Consider the following 20664-nt stretch of genomic DNA (forward strand, 5'->3'; position numbering starts at 1 on the left):
AAGTCCATCATCTCTCTTCCTGCACTCATTTCATACTTCCATGAGGTACAGCTTTGTTATTTTTTAAAAAAAATTATGTACATATTTGTTTTTAGAGAGAGGGGGAGTAGAAACATTGATGTGAGAGAGAAAGATGGATCACTTGCCTCTCGTTCGTACCCTGATAGGGACCCATACAGGCGATTTATGCTCTGCAGGATGACGCCCAACCAACTGAGCCACGGTGGTCAGGGCCATGAAGTTTAATTTTAGTCAGTTAACTTATGGTCATCTTTAGCATTTAGGCTTTTGGCCACACTGAAAAATTTTCATTTTATTTTATGCTCCCTTTCATATAAAACATATAGAATGCATACAAAAACTAAGTAAGTTAGCTTTGTGTATTATTTCCTTGTTTAACTCCTACTTTAAAATGTGTTTCTTGATATCAGAGATTATATGTACACTTAAATAACTTAAGTATCTTAAGTTAACTTAAGATATATAAATAATATATGTATGTTATTCTTAGTATTTTATCAAATATATGCAATATGAAAGTATCTTTTTCAGATGAATGAGACTGATTTTGTGTTTCAATTAATTAATGTGTGGGCATATTTAAAAAACTAGTCAAAACTAAAGCAGAAAAAAATCATAATGTAATATTAAACTTCCCTACTTATTTTCTTATGTGTTTATTGATCAAAATGTATTAACCAGTTGACTGAAAGTTAAAAACTCTGTTTTCTTTTTAAAAATACATTTTATTGATCATGCTATTACAGTTGTCCCATTTTTTTCCTCTTTGCCCCTCTCTACCTAGTATCCCCATTCCCTCCAGTGATCCCCCCTTAGCTCATGTCCATGGGTCATACACATAAGTCCTTTGGCTACTCCATTACCTATACTGTTCTTATCATCCCCCTGTCTATGTACCTATCAATTTGTGCTTCTTAATCTCTGCACCTTTCCCCCCATTTTCCCTCTTCCCCCTGCCAACTGATAACTGTTCAAATGATCTCCATATCTATGATTCTGTTCCTGTTCTGCTTGTTTGCTTAGTTTGTTATTTGTATCCAATTATTGATAGTTGTGAGTTTATTGTCATTTTAGTGTTTGCCACTTTGATCTTCTTTTTTTATATAATTCTCTTTACCATTTCATATAATAATGGCTTGGTAATGATGAACTCCTTTAGTTTTACCTTGTCTGGGAACCACTTTATCTGCCCTTCCATTCTAAATGATAGCTTTGCTGGATAGAGTAATGTAATTGTAAGTCCTTGCTTTTCATCACTTTGAATACTTCTTGCCAGTCCCTTCTTGTCTGCAAAGTTTCTCCTGAGAAATCAGCTGACAGTCTTATGGGAAAGCTTTTGTAGGTAACTCTTTGCTTTTCTCTTGCTGCTTTTAAGATTCTCTTTTTATCTTTAACCTTTGGCATTTTAATTATGATGTGTTTTGGTGTGGTTCTCTTTGTGTCCATCTTTGGGACCCTCTGTGCTTTCTGGACTTGTATGTCTATTTCCTTCACCAAATTAGGGAAGTTTTCTTTCATTATCTTTTCTTTTTTTTTTTAAGATTTTATTTATTTATTTTTAGAGAGGGAAGTGAGGGAGAAAGAGATAGAGAGAGAAACATCAATGTGCAGTTGCTGGGGGTCATGGCCTGCAACCCAGGCATGTACCCTGACTGGGAATCAAACCGCGATACTTTGGTTCGCAGCCCGAGCTCAATCCACTGAGCTACGCCAGCCAGGGTCTTTCATTATCTTTTCAAATGAGTTTTCAATTTCTTGCTTTTCCTCTTCTCCTTCTGGTATTCCTATGATTTGGATGTTGGAATGTTTAAAGTTGTCCCACAGGTTTCTAAGCCTCTCTTCATTTTTTTGAATTCTTGTTTCTTCATTCTGTTCTGGTTGAATGTTTATTTCTTCCTTCTGCTCCAAATCATTGATTTAAGTTCTGGTTTCCTTCCCTTCACTGTCAGTTCCCTGTATATTTTTCTTTATTTCACTTAATGCAAGTTTTATTTCTGCCTGGGTATTTTTTATGCCAATGAAGTACCCAAAGAGTTCCTGGAGCATCCTGATAAACAGTGTTTTGAACTGTGCATCTGATAGATTTCTTATCTCCATTTCACTTAGTTCTTTTTCTAGGGTTTTGTTCTATTCTTTCATTTGGGCCATATTTCTTTGTTTTCTCATTTTGGCAACCTCCCTGTGTTTGTTTCTGTGTATTGGGTAAAGCTGCTTTGACTCGCTGTCTTAGTACACCTATTAAGTTGTATGGAGCAGAGCCTTAGGTAATCGCCAAGGCAGGGCAACCCATATCACTGCTCTGTTGCTCTATGTGGGGGAGAACCCACAGAGAGGACAATGTTGCTGCCTGGCATCTGGAGTTTTGCCTGGGAGGAAGTGTCTCTCCACTCGCACTTCACTTTCTCCCCATGTGCTACTGGTGTCCTTCCAGCTGTTACCCTGGTGCTGAATCCTAGAGTGGGTGGGTCCTCCTGAGTCCTAAGTCCATTTCAGGCCTTTTAAGAGGACACAGCTTCTTATGCTGCTCTCATCCCCACTGGTTTTTACAGCCAGAAGTTATGGGGACTTATCTTCCTGGTGTTGGGACCTTGGGCTGGGTGGTCTAGACTGAGGCTGAGATCTATCCTTCTGAAGTAACCCTCCTATTTTTTATCTACCACATATGGATGTGAGACCTCCTGTTCTTGTCTCTGCACCTCTCTGCATCACTCTGAGTCTCTACACCTCTCCATGCCTCTCTTCTTCTCTACCCCTCCTTCTAGTCTCAATGAGTGTGGCTTCTTGGCTTCTTCTTCTTCTTTTTTTTACTATTATTTCTTTATCTGGATGTAGCTTCTTTAAATTCTTGGTTGTTGGACTTCCACACAGCTCAATTTTATGACAATTGTTGGTAAAATTTGTTTTGTAGGCTAGTTCTATTTTTTGCTATAGTTGTGTGTGGAAGCAAGGCATGCTCACCTTCATCTTGATGGGAATTCAAAAACTCTGCTTTCTTGAAGAACACCTTGCTGTTATAACTTAGGTAAATATTTTGACCTCAAAGCCTTGGTTTACTTTTTTGGAAAGATGTTAATGTACACTTTGAAAGTCACATAATAAAAGAGAGCTGATTTCCTTGCTCATCAGTCACCATATTGAAGTCAAATAATACTTCCTGTAATTGTACCTTTTTGGATTTAAGAAGACACAAAGTGAGTTCCTGAAAAGATCTTAAAGTCAAATTGCAATATCAAATTAAAAATACATTTTTATTTTTGGAAAAAAACATTTCAAACTCTTAGCTACTAAAGAATTAATGTCTAACCCAACAATTTCTTATTCCTACAAATAAGGATTTTAAAATCATCAGCCTATTCACTGTGAAGTAATAGTCAACAAAATAAATCTTCTCTAATCTTCTTTGTTCACATAAACAGAGCCAAAGCAGCAAACAAAATGACCTGGTGTGAAAGAGCTCAAGTCAATTGTCTCATTGGAGTTTTCTGGTTGAGAAATGAATTCTGTGATTTAAAAAATCACATCAAAGTCGACACAGAATCTTCATTATGAATCCTACTAAGTTTTAGAAAAATAGTGTTGCTACTTTAAATATACCTGAATTTTGTGTGCCTGTCATGATTATGGAATTCTTACCTGGCACAGCTATAAGATGGCATGAAATATTCTTGCAAATGCTAAGATGTATCAACTTAATTTTTATTAGATCAAAATTGGTTCTTCCAGGATTCACCTTTTTCAATAATGTATTATAATTGTTTTCTTTGTATCCTCTGCTTTTCCATCCAAGTCATCAGAATTGCTGTATGGAGGCATCATATGCCACCTGAAGCATGAAGCAGTGTGGTGTGAAGGGAGGGACAAAGGGTAGAGTTTAGATTCTGAGGTGCCTCATTGGTTTCACAAAAGCTTTTTGTTTTCCTTGTGTCAAAAGCTAACCATTTGTTAAAAGTCTTGTTTTATCTGCTATAAAGCTGTTATTTTGGGTGAAGTTTGGATTTCAGAAAGGAACTGTCAGCTATTTTGGGAGAAATCTCCAAGGAGTTGCTCTCTGCTGAATGACAAGGAGGAAAGCCACCTTTGTGGCACTAGGGAAAAGAGGGCATCATATCTAAGTACGATTAGAGCGGTAGGCCTGGCAATGCCCACATATACTGTTGGGTCAGTTGTTTCCTTCGACTGACCTTGGCAGCAATAAGAATGATGGCAGCAACAAAGGCAAAGTGCTTGACCAAGGAAATAAATACTAAAAAATGTGATCTATAAATTCCAAACTGATAATCTGTAGGATAAAGTTAATTATGATTTTAATTTATACTTAAAAAATACTTTATTTTTCATTTAGAGGACCAGTTCCAGAAAAAAATACAACGTGCTGAAAAACTTTTTAATCTACTTTTATGATAACCATTCTTATTAATTCTCAGCTTACTAGATCTATTTCTGTTACTTACAAATTGCCTGCATATTAGCATTGGTTAATTGTACTTCACTTTCCTCCCTATGGAATATCCAGGCAATTTGCAATAGCATTAGTGACAACACATCAATTTTTGCAGTGAAGGTGTCTCAGTCCAGGCAAGGCTTGGTCTTAGTGGTAAAGAAATAGTTAAAGATCCTTTTCAGGGACAATGATGCCACATATCATTGAAAAGTTTTGGCAATCAACTCATCATGATCTTATTTTGGCAATTCATTTCTCCCAAATTAAAACATAATTTTTTAAAGAATTTCCAGGCAACTTAGAGGTGTCTTTCAGATATCAATTTTTAGACTCATTATTTTTCCTAAAAATACTATATTTTTTACATAAAAAGTCAAATTTTTATAATATTTTAAAGTTTGTCAATAACATAAACTAGAATGACATAAAGACCTAATCTTTTCGTTTTCAGAAATTTAGAAAAATCTGTGGATCACTTCTTAGAATATCTTAAAACAGACCCAAAAGAGCAACTTATAAATTTTAAAAAATAAATGGTTAGACATTTAAAAAATATATTACATGTATGCATATATGTAACAACACAAATCACATATCAAAGTAAAAAAAAAAATCTACTTTTTTTATCCTCACCTGAGGATATGTTTTTTATTGATTTCAGAGAGAGAGAGAGAGAGAGAGAGAGACATCAATGTGAGAGAGAAACATTGATCTGTTGCCTCCCATATGTACCCCAACTTGGGATCAAATCTGCAACCTAGGTAGGTGCCCTGACTGGGTATTGAAACTGCAAACTTTTGGTGTATGAGACAATGCTCCAACCAACTGAGTCACCCAGCCAGGGTGAAAAAAAAATCTACTTTTGATTGAGCCACCAGTGATTTAAGACAGAAAGGAAAGCATGCAAACAAATGCGGGAGAGTGACCAGTGCGTGACACATTCACAATTAGAAACCAGAACTTCCCTATGGTGTCAGACAGAGTGGACTGACCTTTTTTGGCGAGGCTATTGTTGGGTTCATACTTCTCAATCAATACTTGGACTTGCTCTTGCTTTAAAGGTGGGTAAAGTATTTCATTTAGCCGGGGATCTCGCTGCTTAAGATTGATAAAATCCATCATCTGATCAACGGTAAGGTATGGTTTGCTTTTGGCACCACTAAACACAATTCAAAACCATAAATTAGAATGTTTTCCACCAAGTCTCATCCACATATTTGCATTTAGCTACAGAGAAGTCAAATCTTGCCGTACCTGGTAAAAGCATGTTTTACTGAAATGCCTATCTTGCCTGGAGAACTCTGGACTGCTCCACTGCAATTGCTGCATCTCTATAAACTATAAATATCTTTTGCAATCACTGCCACTAAATCCCAATGACCTTCAACAATACTAAATACATAAGAAAATCTACAGTAGGAAGCCATGCACCACTCTAACTTAACACAGAGGTATGGGCTGATTTTGATTATGATACTAAACTTCTGGATTAGCCATCAAATTCTCATATCTGATTAATCACTTAGAAGATGTAATTATTACTTATCACTAAAAAAGTAAACAATGTGTATAAGTACATTTTTCTTTTCATTAAATTTACATTTCATCCAGGAGCCTGTAACTCTTTTTTAAAATTTGATTCAAGCTTCACATTTTAATCTTGTTGACAGCCCAAAGTCAAGTTCTATGGTACAAATATTGCATGTGTTCAATAAATAGATGATGGCAATGAACATCAGCAAGTGAATATATCCAATGTGATTCTAAGCAGCACTGTTTGCCTATCTTCAATATGAAGAAATCCTTACTTTATTTATTAATTTTGGATTATCTTTTATCATGTAGATTTCAGTATATTAAGAAAATAAATTGTCACTTACCCACATTTGCCTTAGTGTTTTAGTTTGTTTCTTATTTTGTTCATTCACTAAAAAAAATAATGCCTATGTAATTTCTAATGTAAAAGCAAGCAATTTTCAGCTGGGAGGCTTTTTCATGATCTGAACTTCTCATTTCACTAATGTGATTCAGAGTGGTAAGATGGCTAGTTCCCAATTCAGAGTTCTTTCTGCAACATGAGTCAGTCTCTACCAAGCTGCCTCTGTTCTAGCCATAGTCTTCAAACCACGATGAGCCCCTGAGAATACTGAAACAGCTACACCCAGAAACAAATCAAAGCAAACTTGCACTACGTAAAAGCACTGCTTGCACCTCAGGGGTGGGGATGTGTGACTGTCTCCAACAATTACACGGTAGCACTGCTATTAGCCATAGTTCACAAGACGTTCTTCCTCTCCCTCTGCTGCTCAAAACCCTGCCCTAACCAGCCCGAGGACCCCTGAAGCTGGAGAAGAGTGGGTTAAAATATATCCTCTTACAATTCAGAAAAGATGTTATCAATTTCAGGTCGAGGGCAAAGGTTGTTCAGGAAAACTCTGTACACTTCTGGAGTGAAATCTTCTTGAGGTATTGAATCATTCTGAGAAATAAAACAACAGGGTCAGTAAGTGGTCTTTTTCTTTCCTATCTTCTTCCCTTCCTGCTTTTCTCTGTTCCTTCCCTCTCTCCCTCCTTCCTTCCTGTTTTCTTCTATTGGGTCAGGGTAAACAGAGGACATTAATGAAGCCATTTATGAGGCCTGTGGGGTTCATTTGATCATTGGCTTTGAGATATTAAAAGCCTTATTTTTTGTTGCTTTTTCATTATAATTTAAGTGTAAGAGCTTTCTTCTCCTAAAGGGATGTTAAGGCCATTTCTTTTTCTATTTTTTAAAAGATTTTATTTATTAATTTTAGAGAGAGGGGATGGGAAGAAGACAGAGAGGGAGAGAAACACTGTGGTGTGAGAGAGAAACAGTTGCATTTCACACACCCTCAACTGGAGACCTGGCCGGCAACCTAGGCACATGTCCTGACTAGGAATTGAACTGGTGACTTTTTGGTTTATATGCCAGTGCTCAATCCACTGAGCCAAACCAGCCAGGGTAAGGCAATTTCCTAAGTACATTTCTAAAGTAAAGTTAGACTTAGTAATAACAGGATCTCTTTAACATATTTTTAATTTGCTTTTTGTTTTGGTTTTCATCTTTATTGTGATAAAATATACATAGTGTAAAATTTACCATTTTAACCATTTTTAAGTGATCAGAGGCATGAAGAACATTCACATTGGTTTAAAAAATGTAAAGTAACTAGAGACAGACATTTTCAAAATGAAAAGATAAATTTCATTTTTGCATCTTCTTTTCCTAAATAATGTTCTTTCTGGTTTAAGTAATCTGATAAGTTGTAAAACAGTTTTCATAAGACAGGAATCATTATTTTTCAGTGACTCCTCCTGGTCCTATTGTGTGAGAAACAAATCACTGACATAAAAATTCACTTCTGTGACTTATTTTTCTGTGTAGTCGGGCTGCCATGGAAACCGGAAGCATGTATTCAAGCCTTTGTTAACAGGAAGGATATTCTTTATGCCGTTTTCCTATTTCAGGTATGTGTTTATATGAGTATTTTTATTTTCAAGCCCTTACACCAAAGAAAACATCCTTCCTTTTACCATATTCATAGGTTTTGAAATGTACTGTTATAGAAGTTTTGAAAAATTATTGTCTGAAGTTGTACACTCCTTGCTAACAGATAAGAAAACTTAGCTCACCACTTAGCTCACTGCCATATTTGTAGAATGAGCAAACAAAATAATATTTTCTTTACTAAATCCACTTATAGAGCAGGAAAATCTATTTTGCAAAATAGAATTTTGAGCCAATCAAACAACACATTTATCATTATACATAGCAAGATGCATTATGCCATTAAGCTTAGTTACCTGGACATCAGTTTTGAAGTTATGAGCACAAGTGACCAAATCCAAGAGCAGTGGCAAGTTTCCATGAATAATTTTACTGGTGTTTTGCCACATAAAATGGAGTCAAGTACAACCTGTAAAACTGGTTTCCAAAATTCCATTTGATTCACAAGATGAAAGAAATCCTTTGCCTAGAAGATGTACATTTTTCAGTTGTCATCCTTTCTGTGACTTAGATACCCATATCTCTTTAAGTAGCTTTGTAGATAGCTAGAAGTGACCCTCTCTACTCTATTTGTGGCTGAGAGACACAGGGAAGAGAAAGACTTAAAAATCAATAATAAAGAAATACTCACTAGCTGTGTTAGCCAACTCAAGCATCCAGCGTTATTGGATTCTATAAACCCCGTGGGTGTTCTTCCATCCTCCCTACTATTTAGGTACTATTTAGAGCTCGCCCCTCTCACCAGTTCAACCTTACCCAGCACACATATAAATGGATTTTATCTAAGGATATCAGTAATTGTCTTCCTTCCCTTCTTGACCCTCCCTTTTTTTCCTCCCTTCTTGTTAAAATCTCTTCCTCTGGGAGCCTTTTCTTCCACTCAGAGAGGGTTTTGTCTTCCATCTGTGCTACCATCACACCTTGCTTGTCTCATGTTTCAACATTCATTTAATTGGATTGTGTTCCCAGCTGTAGGATTCTATTACTTGCCAGCCTATAGATCTACACAAGCGGGGACCTGTGTTTTGTTTGTTAACTGCTCTATCTCCAGTGTGGAACACACAGCAGGTGCACAATAAATATTTACTAAATGAATGAATGGAATTTATGAGAAAGATGGAAGTTGATAGCAAGGACTTGTGTGTTATATGTTTCCCTTAAAAGATCAGATTTAGCTACAGTCATTTACATAAGATTCCAGACACATAACCTCATATAACAATATGCTCTAGTAAGATTCTAACCATTGCTTATTTACCAGCTGTGAATTAGGACTTCCTATTAAAGGGACAATTTAATGAGATAATCTGAAACAAACACAATTTATTATCATTACCAGTTGGATGTTAACACATAGGAAATATTTCAATATAGCTGATTTTCCCTGTCTCATTTTTCTTTTGCCCAGCTTGACTGATGAGGATACCCTAAAGCCTTTGGAGTCAATGGGTGAAAACATTTTGAAAAAGTGAGTTAAAAAGGAGCATCATTGAAAGCTAAAGTGAAAGAATATAGGAAAGATATGTAGGGAAAAGTTAGGGATGATTCTTATTCCTTACATTTCAAGCAAGGCTGAAAATCACAAAGCTTATTCACATATTTTCCCCTCCTGGATCTCATGATTTAATGAAGTAGATGGAACAGATTCATTTTGTCCAGTTTGAGCAGAAGGAAGCCCAAGGGCCCATACTCTAAAGATCATACCCATTGTTTAAATACTCTTCTGTGAACCCTTCCTTGACTATACCATCTTGAGAGGACACATAGTTTTTTTGTGTGTCCACAATCCACCTTTATATACCTTAATTACAGCATCTATCATAGTTTTCCCTTAATTTTTTTTATATTTCTAATTTTCTACTAGACCAAGCTTTTGAGTGAAGGGACTATATCTGTTTAATTCCTTTGTGTCCCCAGCATGATGCCTGGCATGTAACATACACCCAATCAATGTTGTTGGAGAAACCAGGCAGTGGGACAAGACCTTAGGTGCTCTGCCCACAGTTCAGGAGCTGGCCTACCACTTCATGCCTCCAATACGAAAACAGATGGTCCATGACTATTTGTTGCTATTATCAGAGCTTTTTGGAGGGAAAATGAAGAAGGTCAACATAGTTTGGATCAGGCACATTTATTTCAGAAACTGCAAAATACTGGCAAACTTTAAAAGTGGAGTTGATTCAGTCCCTTTCTTGTATACAAAGAATCACAAAAGGGAAAATATTTTTTTAAAAAGACTTGCTGGTAGTACTGCTGGCATCTGTATTTCCATATTCCATATGTGGTTATGGCATATCCACATGCCAAATCAAAAATAATAATGAGAAAAAAACCCACACCTCTAAGAAAAATACTCAGAGGATAATAGCAATGAGTATTTATTGAATACTTACTGTATGCCAAGCAGATGGAGCTGTATTTGACTGTTTTCATTTAATCTCAAGTCAACCATCTTGACAAGGTTAGTGTCCCACCTTTACAGATGTGAGCACTAACAGCTGAGAGGTTAAAAAAGTTGTCTAAGGTCCTTGGTGATATTGGAGGGGAGAGGTGTTATGTTTGAATCCAGGTCACTTGATTCCATAACACACTGTGAACTAGCAAATTAAATGGTCACATCAATTTTTAGACGTGGTTTTGTTTTTCCTCCTATACATTTCCAGATTAAAGAATAACTCTATAACGAACAGGTATTTAACATTCAGGAAAATATTATTTAAATGTATTAATTTATTACAGCAGACTCTACCAAATCAAGAGTTTTACCTCAATAAATTTTACAGATTTTACATATTTTATCTTAACAAAACAATGGATTATTTCTCAGAAAATTGAGAGTTTCAACATATTCATAATATTTTTGATCTAAAGGCCAAAAGTTGAGTAAGCCATAGAGCAGAAAAAATAATTGCAGGAAACTACTCATAATAAACCTCTTAATGTGGTTTTAAAATGGAATTTTGATATTAGTAATTTTAAGAGTCACAGCTACAGAAATGATTATATTTTTTATTTATATTTGGAATGTAAGACATAGGAGAAAGACAAATCTTACATTTATCTTGTGAGAAATTTTTATTAGTTTTATTCATAGTATTCCTTAGTAAAATTTAAAGTATTCCTTTAATCCAAAAAATACTATTTCCATAGGTATTGCACATATATTCATAACTCCAGTAAACTTTGTTATCTAAAAAAAACACATAGATTTATTCCTTATCTTTTTCATTATAATGCAAACATGTATGCCAGTGCTGTGCCAAGACTACAATACAATTCCAAATGTCACTGAGCTCTTTTCAAGTTAATAAGTCTTAAATCAAAGGTAATTTGGTGCAAATGAACTATTTTCAGTGCTCAGAAACTTTGTGGGTAAAGTGGTAATTTTCTGAGTATGCAAAGGTCTTCAAAGGTTTTGCTGGAAAATGTGTTTAGATTATTAATAGAAGGGCAGTAATTGCTTTGTCTCTCTTTTTAGATATAGTACTGCTTATTAACAATTAAAATAACTTGGACAAGCAACTGTAATCTCTAAAGGGGTACCCTCTAAAGGAATGTGTTATTCCAGTGGATCATGTTGGCCGGGACACAAGTTCAAGTGCATTAATTATCCCTAACAATGTGAACAAAGATAATACTTAAAAAATCTCAACAGGATATCCACTGTGTTTCTGGTAATGTATCTATTTACAGAACACAATTAAATCTAGTTTGAATGGCCACTGGCTAAGAAGTGAGGCTCCTGATATACAGTACTATCTACCATTTACATAACCCTTTCTTCTGTGTAGTATTTAAAACACCTCTTGTCAGTATATCCAGAATCTTTTTTGCTAATTAGTGGATATTTTCTAGAGCCACTGTTCTGTAGATATGAAATTACAACAAGGATTTAAAATATAGTCAGTTTGTAGAAGTATTTATTTCCTAGCTCTAAAACTGTCTTTGCTTTTAAGATCTTTTAAAGCATTCTATTTCTGCAACTCCTCTGAGTAAAGCATACTTTACTATGAATAATGATCTTTCAAAACTTTATGATGGAGTTTGATTATAGTTTTTAAAGTTTTCCAATTTGTTTTTAGAAAACTGTCATAACATTTACTTTATTAAAGATAATTTTTTTCAATTTAAACATGATTCCTGTTATTTGAATCTCATTTTCCTTTTACGTTGTCTCCAGTTGACATAGGTCTGAAGCCTGTAATAGACATAGTGGATCATAAAAACTCAATTTATATTTATTGACTGAATTTTCAGAATCCAATTGTTTAGAAAATTGCAATTTACAGAGAATTTGATTGATGGGTTTGACTTTCTATTCAGTTTTATTTTTTTATTCCTTCTTTCCCTTCACTAGATTTATAATAATAAAATTTTTGATAATTGTATTTCACAAGTGTTATCCAATAAAGGTAAAATCAGGAGCAATTACAGAGGAAAAAATTCTTTGTTCGTCTTTCTAAATTAATCTCTCACACTTTCTTTTTATGTGTAAATGCAGTGGTCTCTTTTTCAGTTACTCAAACTGGTCAATTCTTTCCAACCTCAGGTCTTTGCATACATTGTTGTTTTTTTTTCTGGAGTGAGCTTCCCTTACTCTCAATGGCATTCCTTTTTCTCAGAGAATTCCCCCCAAAGTACAGGTGTTAGTCAAGGTGTTTGACTAGCACCCCCAGACTCTATAGTCCTTGAAATGTTCATTCATTTTGTTCACTACCATATTCTTAGTGCTCGAGGGCACACAGTAAGAGTTCAAGAAAACATTTGTTGAGTTAATGACAGCACCTTGGCAGTTATATCTTTCCTACTCCAAAGCATCTAATGAAAGGGCAGTAATAAGCAAGTTTGATCATTTCATTTTGCTTATTAAAGTGCAGATTCAAATGTTTTGGGAGTTTTTCCACAGCTTCACCCCAGGGTTTGCAGCATCATCATCCTTTTTCACCTACAGCAGGAAACTGGTGGTGGAATGGCACTCTTGTTTCTTCTTGTTTTTTTGTTGCCTACCAAAGTCATTATTAAACTTAATTTTTCTGAAAAATATTCACAACAAGAATTGACTGGTGAATCTAATAATGGCACTCACACTTTGCCATAATTTAATCACAAGTTTAAGAATGGCTCCTCAACTTCCTTCAGCGTGATTGAACATTGTCAGTGTGTTTCAAGAGGTTCAGGGGTTCTCCTTACAGTGTAAGTATTATCCTTGGGAAAGTGCTTACTTGTTGCTTAGACGCCAGGGTAAAAATAATTTGTAGTAGAGAGTTCTGCATACAGCATGAGAAAAAGGCTTCATGAAATAGATTCTTTTCTTCCAGATACAATGATAACAAATAAATTTAGAGCCAGCAATGTAGAAACTCATTGAAATGAAGGCAAAGCACTTTGATTCAGGTGGTTAACATATACCAAGCGCCTTGAATATGTTGGGCATAAAAAAAAAAGCATATCACACACTTGTCCTCTCATCTACTTCTCCACCCCACGAGTGAAGTAGGCAGTCTCTAAATGGTTTTGATCCTGCACCCCCTCAGCAAAATCTTTTTGAGCACAGCCCTGCAGAGCATGTACATATACTTCTTTATAAACATGCACTGCTATACTAATTGCTTATTAACTTTGAACTCTTAAAATGAGAAGTTTAAAAAGAGTGAGATAAGATGAAATTTATATTTCAAATATCTTCCTAATCATAATCCATAATGACTAGCTAATATCTCAAGGGACACCAGGAAAGGACTTATTACTGAGAAGTTTAAATTCTTGATAATGTTAATAGTTTTTGGTCAACATATTTTTATACGAGACAAGAGTCTTTCTGGATTAACATATTGGGGTAAGGGGGGTGAGGTGAAGGAAAATATAATTACAGTGATCCCACATATTATAAATATTAACAAATATGCCCTATGTTTTTCTTAATTAAAAACATATTTGAGTAGCATTGGGACAAGTCATATTTTAGTATGATTACTTGAAGTTATTTAGTAGTGGGAATTTTAGAAAGGCAACATGCTTACCCTTGAAGATGGAAGACTGCAAGCCTCTAAAGCAGTCTCAACTCGTTTCCGATCTGCTGAAAACATACGGTATATGCTGCAAAGTGAAAGCACAACACGTGAGAGGTGCTGGGGAACAGCACTTGTAGGTGGCGTCAACCAAAGACATTCCATTGAGTCAAACCTCTTTGTCATTCAGCTTTAAGGCAATAAAAGTTCCCCATTGCTCCAGGCATTTGCACATCTGTTCTGAAAGACTGATGCATGTGCTTTTTATAATCAAAGTGTCTAATATAAAATCAATATTTTCAGACAATGGTGATGACTCAATTAAAAAGACATTGCATTAAATAGTCTCTAAAATTAAGTACTAAAATAAATATCCTTGCCAACTCTGTCCCTTTGCTGCTACTCATTGCTCTAAAGGTGTATGTTGTTAATATTATTAATAATAATTAATTATTTAACTTTTATATTAACAGGAGTCCACTGGTAGCAAAGGTTAGCAAAGGTTAAAGGCATTTGACTGAATATGATCTAAAGATGTGCTTTCTTTGGTCAGTGATTTGGCCTTTAAAAATATACAGTAACTTAAGTACTAGGCCATTTAATATAATAATTTGGATTTATTGATTCTGTTGAAACAGTAGAAAATGTAGTGTCTGGAGCCTACTAGTCCCACAGGAAATATGGTGGAGCTGAGTTGTTGTCTCCTTTAGATGGGATTTCACTCTTCACTTTTCTTCCTGATTCTGGCCTGTGTCCTCTTTTGTTTTCCCTGCCTGGCTTCAGTTGATATTTGTGTTTGTAACCCCCTGCTTTCCAGTTTTTCAAGTTAGTGTCATCTTGGTGCAAAGAGACACCATGGCTACCCAGTTTCCATTTCTAGAATAGTTCTTAATCTCAGGTGATCTTTTCGGTTATCAGCAAGATTTCCCGAACTCCCTCCACACCCTTCTTGCTTTAGTGTTTCTTGAAAATGATGCCACAGAAAGGGGAAACCCAGGAAAACCTCTCAGAGGAAGCCAGATGCACTGATGTGAACATGGAGTGTGCGGGAGGACGGGTGACGTCGCACTTCCATGCTCCCACTTGGGCCAGTGGAGAAACAAAACAGAGGCATGGCATGGATTCAATGCAATGTCTGAGAAGAAGAAAAAGAAAGATGAGAAATACTCCGGCAGCTTACTTTTTGAGAGGAATGCGTCCTTCTGGAGTGACTTGCAGCTTAAGTTTAGTATAGCTGTGGGAGAAGCAGAAAAATGGTGTTTCATATTTAAAATGCTAGTATAATACATTGGAAAAAGGCTCTTGCATATGTGCAGTTTTCTGAATCTTTACAAAATGCCCAAGTCTCTATCTACAGCTGGTACTCAAACCAAGAAATAGAACAGTATCACACCAGTAGCCACCCAGAAGCCCCTCTCTCACCCACTTCTAGAATCTGTTTTCCGAAAGAGAACCATGATCCTGACTTTAAATAACATAGATTATTTTAGTCTGTTTTTGCACTGTATATAAATGGAATCACATTCTTTTATGTCTGGCTTCTTTCACTCAGTATTATGTTTTTGGGATCCATCTGTTTTTTTGTTTTTGTTTTTTTGCTTATAGTTATACACTCACAATAATATTCCATTGTGTGAATAAAGCTGTATTTAACTCTTCAACTGTTGCTGGACATGTGGATGGAGAGAAGCAGCAGAATTTTCAGGCTCCGCTGACAGGTGGGTAAATTCAGACCACCACTTTAAGAAACTGCACATGGTGACACAGCAGTCTCACATCTAGTTGTACATACAAGAGAAATGCTCATAACATTGTCATTAAAATACATGTTCTATAGTGTCCGTGGCAGCTATTCATTGGAAGACACCTGTCTGGAATGGATATTTGTAATAGATAATAAGTGATTGGCCAAAGAGACGTTTTACCAGCTATAACATGCTATGTTTCAGATAAAACATTTATCTCTGTGTTGCCTTCCACTAACATTGCCTGGCACAACAGATGTTTAAGAAATGTCTGTTGGATAAGGATGGTAAGATCAAAGACAGTAAAAAAAAAAAGGTAGAAAGAAAGGGAGAGAGGAGGAGGCATATATGAAAGGTCAAAATCAAGGTGATGGCTAAGGAGATGACATGAGATGATTAAGAAAGCATTTCAGTGAAGACTTGTGGGGTACTGACTCAAACTAAAAGGAATTCATAGAAGAGTAAGAGAGAAGTGTGGGCTGAAGTCTTAGGTCTGAAATGATGGGTACGGTTTACAGAAGAAGAAGGAAGAGAGAAAGATATTAAATAAAATAGAGGACTACCTAGAAATATTTCCAGTTTGGTTTTGATTTCACGGCTGCCCATCTCTTGGGCATCCATAGCTTACAAAGTGAGCACACCAATTCACTGAGGCTTATCAGGCAGAAATCATTGTTCTCCTCAGTCAAATAATTTTTAGAAAGACTTGTAATTCCATTGTGATTGGGTAATTCTGATTTGCTTCTCTTTCTTTTTTTTTTATTCTGCTCATTCCTTTCTCTTTTGTCACTGACACTTGCTGTGACTGTCTGTAAGGTCCAGAATCAGGACATCAGCCTATTGATTTGATTTAAGAGAAGTTATTGTAGCATCTATCAGAGATCTAAGAATCTGGAAAGATGAATACCATGTGTTGCTCATTCTCTTCCTCAGATTAATAATTGATATGACACAGGCAAATGTAGAAACAGAGGACTATCTGAAATTAATATATTTTTTTGGACCTGAGCATAGATGCCAGGATTTGGAAGTGTCTCCTTATTGTGTGCCAAAGACACTGACATTCAGAGGAGATCAGGGTAACACGGGTGAGCAATTCAAAGAAAAGAGCGGTCTTTTTTGGAAGTCTTCCAGTGTCAAACCCTGGAGAAATCAGTCCTCTAACAAATCCCAAAGGGAAATTTATGTTTATCAATGTGAGAAGCCAGTGCAGTCTAAACAAAAGGCTCACAAAGGAGAAAGGAAACTGACTCAGAAGAAGCAACACCCTTAGCAATAAAATTAGAGCTACTTACGCTTTTTCCAGAAATGCATCCCTGGACATGTTCTGGGCCAGCAGGTTTGTTGCCAAACTGAAAACCTCATTTGTCCATTCCTGGAAAATGTAAATCACACTTGTATTAGCTTAAATACTGTACAGTCATTAGACACATGTTTAACTAGGCTACCAGCAAGACAAATTAGTTCAATTTGTATGCCTAAGGGTTTTTTTTTTGTAAAAATGACATAATTAAATTCAAGTCCCTGAGTAACTACTCCTTTCCTAAGAAAATGTTCTTTACACATAAACAATATTTTCCTGTTTTTTAACAATCCCCAGTGACAGGAAACTGGTATGTTGCCTTTCAACACATGAACACTTCATCCTAGTGTTCTTGTACTATTCATAGATAAAGAGTTTTAGAAAAGTTTAAAATATAGTCAAATATATTTCAACACAGCTGTAAATGTAATTGTCCCACTTTACTACTCAAGCCAAAGTGGATCTTTAAATGTTAATTACAGTTCTAGAAGTTCTCTAAACCAGTTACAGTCACATCACACAGTATCCAGTTCTCTGCCTCCCTTAACTCTGTCAGTCCTCCACTTCTTCCTAATCTTAGTCCCTACCTCACACCATTCACCAGGGATCTCACTTGGTTTTCAAGAAAATGGAAAAGATCAAATCTACAAATAAAGGTGAAGTGCTATTCTGGATGACAATTTTGAATACACCATTAACATTCTAGTCCAAAAAGGAAAATTCTCTAAGAGATGACATAAGAGCTAAGTAATCTAATTATCCAGTGTTATTGCTCACTTGGCTTTCTCCTCAATGAAATCATGTTTTCTAGTTTAACAGTTTTTCCGCCTAATATTGTTATTTTTTACTCTTATTTCTTGGTCTTTTGTTTTCTATCTTTTAACTTAAGGCAGTGATAATACACCATCATGTAATACAGTAACATTTGAGGCAGGACTTGAGGAATGTGGGCATAGAGCAATGGGAAAAAGAACAGGGCATTCTAAGCAGATAAAATTGGGAGACAAAAACAGAAGTTAGCATACATGGCAGGACTTGGAGGGAATGGTAAGAAGTCTAATAGAAACTGAAAAAGAATGGGGAGTTGCAATAACAACAACAAAGAAGTAAAATAGGGGCCAGAGTATAAACAGCATTGAATGTCTGTTCTGGTATCTGAAGATAATTTAGCAAAACAATATAATATCACCAAAAGGCTTTTACTTTTTACTGTGTCAAATGAAGGCACTATGGCATAGACTGTGAGTTAGGGAGATTGTATGGCAGCCATGTCAAAGATGGATTTGAGGTTGTGAAACCACACAGGGGGAACTCAATTAGGAAGTTGTGGTCATCCAGGTGGGACTTGGAACTCTATTTATACACTGTTGGTGGAGGACTTGGGAAAGACAATGCAGAATAATGTGACTGAAGCCAAATAATTGACTACCAAACTTGATGGACACACAGAGAATCACAGAAATAACTTTTTAACAGCTGCAAAATAAAATTTCCTCAAATCAGATCTCAAACTAAGAGTAATAATTACTGACACTGATTTTAAAAATATGATTCTGGTTTAATATGTTCTGGGCTAAGCATCAAGCTTTAGACATTTCCAGCTCTACAGCAACTTTATGCATTGGTAAAAGTTATTTACCATGGAGGGCAATGTACAATTTTGTATGCTTACTGGGGGTCAACTCCACACCAGAAATAGGTACAGTGAAGGAATTAGAAAGAGTTGGGGAGAGTTAGCTGGTTCTGACCTTTTGGTTGAGAACTAAGGCATGTATTATATCCAATCCAATAGAAATACAGGGTAGGGTAAAAGTAGGTTTATAGTTGTGAGTACATGAAACAGAGAGCGTATTCTTGTATTATTATTTATTTATTTATTATTGTATTTTCCATACAACCAACCACTATAAGTGAACTACATTTAATTTTCTAGTACCCACACTTAAAAAGGTAAAAAGAAATAGAGGAAACTGATTTTAATAATATATTTTATTTAATTCAATATTTAAAATGTTAATATTATTATTAATCATGTAATCAACAAAAGATTACTAATATACTTTACATTCTTTTTATCTGCTAAGTCTTTGAAATGAGGTGTGCATTTTACCCTTATGGCTCATCTCAGTTTGCACTGGCAACCTTTTAAGCACTCAATATAGCCACATGTGTGGCTGGTGGCTGTGGCTGCCACATTGGTCAGTGTAGGTTTTCTAGACCCCTTGCCCTTTCCATGGATCCTTTACAAAGCCAGGAGCAGGAGAACATCATCCTTTTCTTCATTGCACAGCTGCAGTTGGCTCATTAAGAAAGTAAAGCATAATTTATTTTCATCACATTCTCAGAATGTGACCATCTAAATTTTCAAGTATGGAATTCCTAGAATCCATTGGCCTCCTGCAACCTTTTGAGATACACAAGAGATCTAATCCAAGTTGAGCCAAAGATTCAGGAAAAAAAGAAGTGACCAAGAAAAATTTATTTTTAATTTGTTTGTTTATTTCTTATTTGTTGTTGTTGTGCCACTTATTTATGCATTGATCAGTTAATTCTGATATATGTCCTGACTAGGAATCAAATCCTCAACCTTGGCATATTGGGATGATGCTCTAACCAAATAAGTTACACAGCCAAGGCTGAGAACTTTAGAAATAACCCAATTCTTGGTTTGGTACTGGTCCCTGACTATTTTACACTGAGCTAAAACAACATGTCTTACTTTGGATTCCCTAATAGCAGACCCTGAGACAAGAATTTATGAGTATTGGGTGTATTACAAAGTGTTCTCTGAAACGTTATAGGGAAGTGAGCAGAACTGGCATGGGAAGAAGGCAGAATGCTAAGTTTGGCTTAATTCTTTCCTGTGTGGACCACACCTCAAAAGTTGAGTTTTCTGATCAGGAGCAAGGGACCTGAAGTATGGCATTCCTGTACCTGTTAATCTTGGTTAAGGCTGCTGGGTGGAGGGAACCCCAGACACTTCCTACTTTCCGTGATAGGCAAAAAGGGTCCCAGCATCCAGAGGAAGCTGCTCACACAGACATAGGTGCTAGTTGTTGGCAGTAAAAGTCCACCGAGGTGATGTGTTTGAGAATGGCAAAGGAATAAGAGGGAATATGGGCAGAGCATTGCTAGAACCTGCTACAACAAGATAACATATTTCAAGATTTTGGGGTACCAATAGTAGCTACATTATGTAAACAAGAGATGTTCAACCAAAGTCATGGAGATACTGGCTCACATACATATGTTCTAGAACAGTGCTTCTCAAACTCTCCTATGCACACAGATCACTGGGGGTCTGGCTGAAATGTAAGTGCTGACACAGGACATCTGGAGAGGGGACAGAGAATCTCTGTTTCCTACAAGCTCCCAAGTGAGGTCTATGCTGGACCATACCACAGAGGAACAAAATTCTAGAGTCAACTTGCAGCACTGACCCAAAGTTTGTTAGAAATGTAGGACTGAAGGCCCCACACCAGATCTTCTGATTCAGAACGCAGAAAAAATCTGCATTTTTTTCATGAAACCTTTATATGTTTATGCCTATTAAAATATGAACACATTACTGGGCCAGAAACAACATTTTGAATAACAAGGTGTTCCAGGAAGCATTT

At 36.0% G+C, this 20664-nt stretch overlaps 1 protein-coding gene across 2 annotated transcripts in view; it reads right to left on the reverse strand.

The window, feature by feature from the left end:
• Positions 1 to 20664, reverse strand: part of PLCB1 (phospholipase C beta 1) — a 660986-nt gene that overhangs the window by 200255 nt on the left and 440067 nt on the right. For both annotated transcript variants that reach the window (XM_028524211.2, XM_028524212.2), the window contains exons 5-9: positions 17040 to 17119; positions 15180 to 15233; positions 14012 to 14087; positions 6841 to 6941; positions 5455 to 5621 (exon numbers count right to left, since the gene is read on the reverse strand). In XM_028524211.2, the coding sequence (XP_028380012.1) occupies positions 5455 to 5621; positions 6841 to 6941; positions 14012 to 14087; positions 15180 to 15233; positions 17040 to 17119 (478 nt within the window). The remainder of the gene's footprint in view (positions 1 to 5454; positions 5622 to 6840; positions 6942 to 14011; positions 14088 to 15179; positions 15234 to 17039; positions 17120 to 20664) is intronic.

The sequence above is a fragment of the Phyllostomus discolor genome, chromosome 9 (assembly GCF_004126475.2).
Source record: "Phyllostomus discolor isolate MPI-MPIP mPhyDis1 chromosome 9, mPhyDis1.pri.v3, whole genome shotgun sequence".
Taxonomy (NCBI): Eukaryota; Metazoa; Chordata; class Mammalia; order Chiroptera; family Phyllostomidae; genus Phyllostomus; species Phyllostomus discolor.